General features: G+C 46.4%; 1 protein-coding gene across 1 annotated transcript; it reads left to right on the top strand.

Moving 5' to 3' along the window:
• The first annotated feature begins 1 nt into the window (after position 1).
• Positions 2-5,757, top strand: LOC310881180 (E3 ubiquitin-protein ligase TRIM62-like). The gene is made up of 6 exons (XM_083798108.1): positions 2-796; positions 1,459-1,554; positions 2,575-2,808; positions 2,905-2,927; positions 3,384-3,526; positions 4,891-5,757. The coding sequence occupies exons 1-6, from the start codon at positions 155-157 to the stop codon at positions 5,370-5,372; spliced, it is 1,620 nt and encodes a 539-aa protein (XP_083654234.1). The 5' UTR covers positions 2-154; the 3' UTR covers positions 5,373-5,757.
• The last annotated feature ends 947 nt before the right edge of the window (positions 5,758-6,704 follow it).

Below are 6,704 nucleotides of genomic sequence, written 5' to 3'. Positions count from 1 at the left end.
GCAGGACGACGTCCTTGCAAGGAGGAGATGGTGACAGCTTCCTGCTTCTGGGCGGTTATAGGAAACTGGCCTCCCAGGGTTGCTTTTCCCACCAGTCCCCTCCCTCTGGCACTCAGCCCTCGCTCGGTTTCCACGCCTACTTTTTTCAGATGCCATGGCAGAGCCGCATGCAGTGAGCGCTCTGCAGGAAGAGCTGACCTGCCCCATCTGCCTGGGCCTTTATAGGAGCCCTGTGTCCCTCGCCTGCGGCCACAGCTTCTGCAAGGAGTGCATCCAGGAGGCACTTCGGTGTTGCCCACATAGCCTCTTCAGCTGCCCGCTGTGCAACACCCAGGCAGTTCCCCCTACGGAGCTGCAGCCCAACATCCAGCTCCGCAACGTAGTACAGAAGTTTGTGGATACCTGTGGGCAAGACAGCACTCATGGAGAGGAAGAAAAGCATCAAGTGCAACGTGAAGAGATGGAAGAAAGTTCAGGCCAGCAAAACGAGGAGGTCATGTGTGATTTCTGCCTTGAGAAGCCCCTGCCAGCGGTGAAGACCTGCCTGAGCTGTGAGACGTCCCTGTGCCAAGCGCACCTGGACAAGCACAGCACAAAGGCTTCCCTGAAAGACCATGTCCTGGTGGAGCCCTCTGATGTCCATGTTTTGGCAGAGAGGAGATGCCCCCAGCATGGCAAACTGCTCGAGTGCTACTGCGTGACAGACTCGGTCTGCATCTGCGTACTGTGCTGTGTCGCCAGCTCCCACAACAGCCACAAGATCATCAGTGTGGAAGAGGCTTTTGGCCAAGCGCAGGTAAGAGGCTGCCGAAAGGCTGCCTGGACAGGGGGTGCTCAAACCATGGGGTCTGTGGCATGGAGAGCTGCCTGCAGCACAGGGATGAAACATCCTGAGCTTCAGGTGCGCAGGCTCAGGTTGGGGTGAAGCCCCCTTCTTGGGATATCTGGCTTTTAGCCCCAGGTCTGGTTGTGCCACAGATTGACTCCGGGCTTGCCTCTTGGGATGTAAATCAAGAGGATATAAACCCTTTCTTCCCATCCTGAGGAGCCAGACTGGTGGGAATGAGAGCTTGTGGCTTTGCTTTTGGTTCTTGTTTCACTTTCAAACAGGAAAATCATCCTGCGCTGCATTTGTGCAACAGAAATTAATGGCGGAGTAAGAGAAAGGAAGCAGCCACCAATAAAAGTACCTTTCGGTGTGTCTCTCGCACATGAATGGTTTCGGTGTGTCTCTTGCACATGAACAGTTTTTGTTTTGAAAATACCTTTCCCGCACTCAGAATCATGTTTTTTGGTCAGGGACAATCTTCCAGTAAAAGATTTCTGCATTGGTTTGTGTTGAGAGCATGCAGTGAACAAAGTTTCTTCAGGTTTAGCTTAACCCATTTCCATAAAATTGCTGATCTGGTGCATGTATGTCTGTCCTGTCCTGTTATCTCCATCTGGTTATTTTCACAGAATGATTTTCCTAAAACTCTGCAATCAGTGAAAAAATACGAAGCTGAAGTGAATAGAAGCTTAGAAAATCTGCTGAAACAAGAGACGGACGTAAAGGTTTGTTCCCCGATTCCATATTACCTAGGGGATGGTTTATGCTTGTAGCTGTAGCTAAGGTTTTCTTTCTCCCTTCCCCTGATCATGGATCTCAAAGCTTTAAAGTTCCTGGTGGTTTCTCAGATATTTCCAAGGTTTCTTCCTTGTGGGGGGCTGGAGAACAACTTTCTTATCCGTCTGAGAAATACATTTTCAGTTTACAAAGGACCTTTGAGCTTGAAAGCTGTTGTTGAGTCCATGCCTTCTGTTTGGTGGTGGTTGTTTTTTTCCAGCCTTAGTACCTTGAAATCTTTAGGGGAAAGATGAAGACAACTTTATAGTGATCTAAATCCTATTAGGTCAGCCTGTGGGTCTAAGAAGTTGGTAGTCATGAGGTTAAAAGATTGCCCCAAAGTGTTTGGTTTTTGCTCTCAGCACACAAATGCCTAGCTAAAAACTGAGGGAGCAGGGAGTTTAACACAGGTCTCCAAATCCTACTTCACTCTGCTTAGGCAGAACTGGTACTTGACTTCCTCCAACAGTGGAAGTGATGGGATTGGAAGTCCTGTCCTCAGGAAAGGCAAATGTTCCCTTCTAGTCTGAAGGCAGAACTGTACCCATTGGCAGCGTCCTGTTTGTGGCAGTGTAGCTGTTTGTCAACACTGACGGCAGCTTGGTGGAGGCAGTAAGCAGATAAAGCATTTTTCCTCACCCTTCCTTGAAAGGACAAAAGGCAATGGATCCGTAGAAAAATACCAGTGCAGAAGAAGGAAAGATATGTATAGGGGAAAGCCTTGAGCAAGCTTTCTGCAAGAACTGCTGCTTTTTCAGCTGCTATACAATTCTGGTCCTGCTGAGAGCAGTGAACTTCCCAGCACTGGAAATCCAAGCAGAGAGGAGCTGGGGTTGGTGTGTTGCCATGTGGAAAAAGTAGGAATACTTCCTTAAGCACAGAAAAGAGCAGGCTCTTTTCTGAGTCAGAGTTCGCATGGAAAATGTAAGATTCTGTCCCTAACAGCTTTGAAAATGTTTTCTTAAAAGGCTGCGGAGAGTTTGCGAAGGAATCGGCTGGAGAATCTCTTTGATGAGATGTATAAGCAGCTGGGTAGCAGAAAAGGAGAGCTCCTGGAAACCCTCAGCCACGGTGAGGAGCAACAGCTTTCTCAAATTCAGGCACAGATACAAACATACAAAGAGAGGAAAGATGAAACCAGCCATGATCTACAGGAGCTGGAGGCTCTGAGAGATCAGAAAGACCCACTACTTTTCACTAAGGTACCTAACAGCCTCTCTCTTCCCAGTGATACTGCAGCTCTTCAGTTGGCCTTTGCTTGCATTATGCTAATTCTGCTTTCAAAATGTCTTTTACAGGGTTTGACAGAGATAAAAGCCAGGTAAGCTCTTCACTGGGTGGTCTATTTTTGCATTTCACTCTGCTGCTGATGGTCGATCCTCCATCAGTCCCGGGCTGACGGCCCATTTCGCACAGACAGCAGGCCCTGGGCTCGTACTGGTCACCCCTTCAGCGCGCTGACTGCACACACTACGCCTGACTTCATCAGAGATCTGGGGAAGCCCCAGAATTTTAACTGAAGTCGTGTGTGAACCTCCACCTACAGCAAGAGTTATCTTTCTTCACCATCAGCACCTGCTCTTGAGACCAACTCTGAGGGCAATTCTTGAATATTTAGGTCCTTGCGTGGGCACGCAAAGGACAGATGAGCTTCTATTCTGAGTCATCCTCCACATTGCGTTGCCCTCTGCTTGGCTCAGTTGTTGGCTCAGGGATGGGATTGGGGATGGTCTTCCCATGACTTGCTGCTCTTCTGATGCCTTTCTGCATGTTCTAGGATAAGGAGGCCGGCTCCTGAAAAAGCTGCTGTACAACTGCCAAAGCCACCCATTATTTTAGGTGAAACAACAAAAGAGGCTATTCTAACACTTTTCCAGCAATTCATCTTGGACATAGACTTCTCAGGTGAATCATTACCTGGTAAGTGACCAGTTCACTAAGTGAGAGGGAAGACGGAGAAGTCAACAAACCATATTTAAGAAAGGACTGTAACAAGACAGCAATACACTGAATATCTAGAACTGATTAGTAACACTGCATTTGGCTTTTGCATATGTCTGCATAAAAAGGGAGCTTGTGCTGGGCCTCAGTGCTTTGAGACATGCTTTGAATGCACCCTGTTAAAATGGTCTGTGGGTAAAGAGGTGCAGAGGTCCCAGGAATTTTCTGGGAGGATGAAGGGAAGAGAATAGCGACACCTCTTCTGTCAGTAGCATCAAAGTGGGTTGTGTAACTTTAATTCAAAGCACAAGAAAAGGTGAGCACTCCGCAGCAGCAGGTGGAGTTTGTCTTAAAACGTAAACAATCTATTCTTTCTATGTAAATCAGTCTACTCTTTTATGCTGTGTTGAAAGACCAATGTACAGTCTTGGTACTGTACGCAGTGAGATGCTTGTCCAACTAAATTAAAAAAATTCTGGTTCCCATGCCATCATGTTATCCCTTGCTGACAGTGAGCCGGCAGTTGGGACCCAGCAACAGCTGGGGTGGAAAGGTTTCTGCAGGGTGTGTGTGGTAGTGGGCGAAGTGCAGACCTAACCAACCCACCATGCGTACAGCCCTGGCAGATGAAGAATCACAGCATCACCACTCCCAGGCTGTCACTGTGGTCCCTGTAAGCATTTTCCGGAACTGTTCTGGCTAGAAAGCTATGGATCCATGGTTTTGTAATTGCCTATCCCATTCGAGCAGTTTTAGTTAATTGCCCAAGTCACTGCCATTGTTTCTGTTTCCTGAAAGGATAACTTCCAGGGCAGAAAATGTCACAATATTGAAATGTATTACTTGTAAGAGATGGTTTGAATAAGAACATTTAGTAAATTCCTGAGGGCAGAATTAACTGCTTGTGAAGGTTTATGCTAGGAAGTTTTGAAAGTTCTATAAAGTGGATTCAAATGGTACTAAGTAAATAAGCATTTATAAAATGGCTGTGCTACTGTTTACACAACTCCTGTGTGTGAAATTTAATCCGGGGAGTTTTTTAAAATACGTAATGAAACTGTGCAGGATAATGATGAAAACTAAAATCTAGGAGTTACTCTAGTTGGAAACAAAACGCAAAAGGTGTGTTAAAACTGTGAAATATCAGCATATCTTGAATTGTGTTTTTCACTTCATTTGGAATTATGTAGGAGTAGTTAAGAGAGGTGCAGAAGGTGTTTTCAATTTATATATACTTTCAATAACTTGGATAGGCTCAAGATTTTTTTTCATCAGTAGAAATACTGTATTTCAGAAATACTGTTTTCGCTGTTTTACTGTTGTTTTTTTTTTTCTTTTTATAGTTCATGAACATCTGACTTTTGCACCATCTCGCACGGGTATATTCAATATAGGTGACTATGAACTCACTGCAAACTCCCTTATGCAGCAACAAATGGCAATGTATGGAGTGAGAGATCTCCTGCCTGTGCACAGCATCCAGAGCTTCTCGGAGGGCTGGCACTTCTGGGAGGTGGACACCAGCCGCACAACGCACTGGAAGCTGGGGATCACTCATCAGACTTTTCATTGCTACCTGCAAAAGGATGGCAGAAATTTCAGAGTGTTCCTAGATAATACAAAGATCACAGAAAAGGCTGCTACTACAGCTATCAGCACGGTCAGGGTAGAGCTGGACTGCAGAAGAAATACAGTGTCATTTTATAACATCAGTGATACAGTCCTTGCTAAGAGATGTCAGCTCATACAGACAGTAAACATCCCTGCGAGCTATCCTGTCCATGCTGCCTTCAGCATTTCTAGCGGCTCCCTGAGACTCCTGTAGAGATGTGGGAGCAGGTCTGTCTTGCCTTTTAAGCTTTATTTCTCTGCATATCAGGGCTGCTGCTGTATGGACTCTGCTACCTTGGCAAAACAGAAATTGGGCTTTGGTCTGGGCCTGTGAGTGGGCAGCCTGTCCCCAAGTTATAATCAGGTTCTGGTCTTCAGCAGCAATGGGCTGAATTGAGAGAGAGAATGAGAAAATGAGACCCTACCTCTACATGTTTCTGCTCAGATTTTCAGCACACTGTGGCTTGCTGCAGGAACTCCTATCTTACTTCTTACTTCTGATAATCATGATGAAAATACTGTGAAGTTGTACTTTAGTTCAACTGTATAGATTGCTGTGGTGGATGGATGTTATTAAAGTAATACAGTTTGCAAAACTCAATGGTAATCTGATTTATTAAGAAGTATATCGCACAACATTAACTGCTGCAGCACTCACAAGCAGTGTTTTCTCTGCCCTAATGCACCTCCACCCCCTTGCCCTGTCCTGCACAGCAGGAGCACGGCCGGCCTGGGAGACGAGCAGAGACCCCAAGCAAGGACCCTCGGCTTCCTGTGCACTCTGATGCTCTCAGCCCCTGGCGCCTGTGAGCTCTCTGGTGTGTCACTTGTCTGCTTCTTGCCTCAGTTTTAATATTCTCCTCACCTGCACAAAGTCTCACAGTGAAGGGAGCAATAGAGAGGAAAACTCCAGTGCCTTCAGTCTGTGTCATGTGGGGTCTGGATTGGCTTGTTCTTAGGACTGTCCAGACACCTTGGAGAGGATGAGGTGATATTCCTGCCCGCTGCAAGTAGTTCTCCTGCTTCAGACTTCAGACAGCCAGGGTATTTGCATGAGGAGGTCCAGGAAGGAGCCCTCCACTCTGGCAGGGAAAGTGAAGGACCTTGAGCAACACTGGGGTTTTGCACATGCTAAAACCAAGCCCTGTTCAGTCTCAGAAGAAAGTGACTCCTTTTTGCCTTAAGCATGGTATACACCAAAATGATATGGAAAACCGCGTGGGTGGAGGTGTGTCTCAGAGGCCCCCTTCATCCTGAATGCAGCTGTGTTGGCTGTGTCAAGCTCTATGATGCTCTGCCGACTTTCGGGAGATAAAAGTGCGATGTGAGGATGTTATAAATGACTGAGTCCCAAATAGGGTTACAATCAAAGTTTACAATTTATTAAATGAATAGAGGCAAGCAAACAGCGCTGGGTGTGCTGGGAGTCTCTGCTCCACCAGGACGCACACCCGTTACGTAAGGCGGCTAATTTTTTATACTCCTAGGCTAATACATATTTATTACTACTTCTAAAAGAGGCAAGGTTATTATAATTGGTTTCCCG

Source organism: Anser anser (genome assembly GCF_964211835.1).
Source record: "Anser anser genome assembly, chromosome: 14".
NCBI lineage: Eukaryota > Metazoa > Chordata > Aves > Anseriformes > Anatidae > Anser > Anser anser.
Note: the sequence above shows the minus strand (reverse complement) of the source record. Positions and strands in the feature narration are given on the sequence as shown.

What these genes read in the sequence shown, in the direction of transcription:
- LOC310881180 (XM_083798108.1), top strand. Translation starts at nt 155, where the DNA reads ATGGCAGAGCCGCATGCAGTGAGCGCTCTGCAGGAAGAGCTGACCTGC. An exon ending in AGGCTTTTGGCCAAGCGCAG is followed by an intron (nt 797 to 1,458) that starts GTAAGAGGCTGC and finishes TTATTTTCACAG; the next exon opens with AATGATTTTCCTAAAACTCT. An exon ending in AACAAGAGACGGACGTAAAG is followed by an intron (nt 1,555 to 2,574) that starts GTTTGTTCCCCG and finishes TTTTCTTAAAAG; the next exon opens with GCTGCGGAGAGTTTGCGAAG.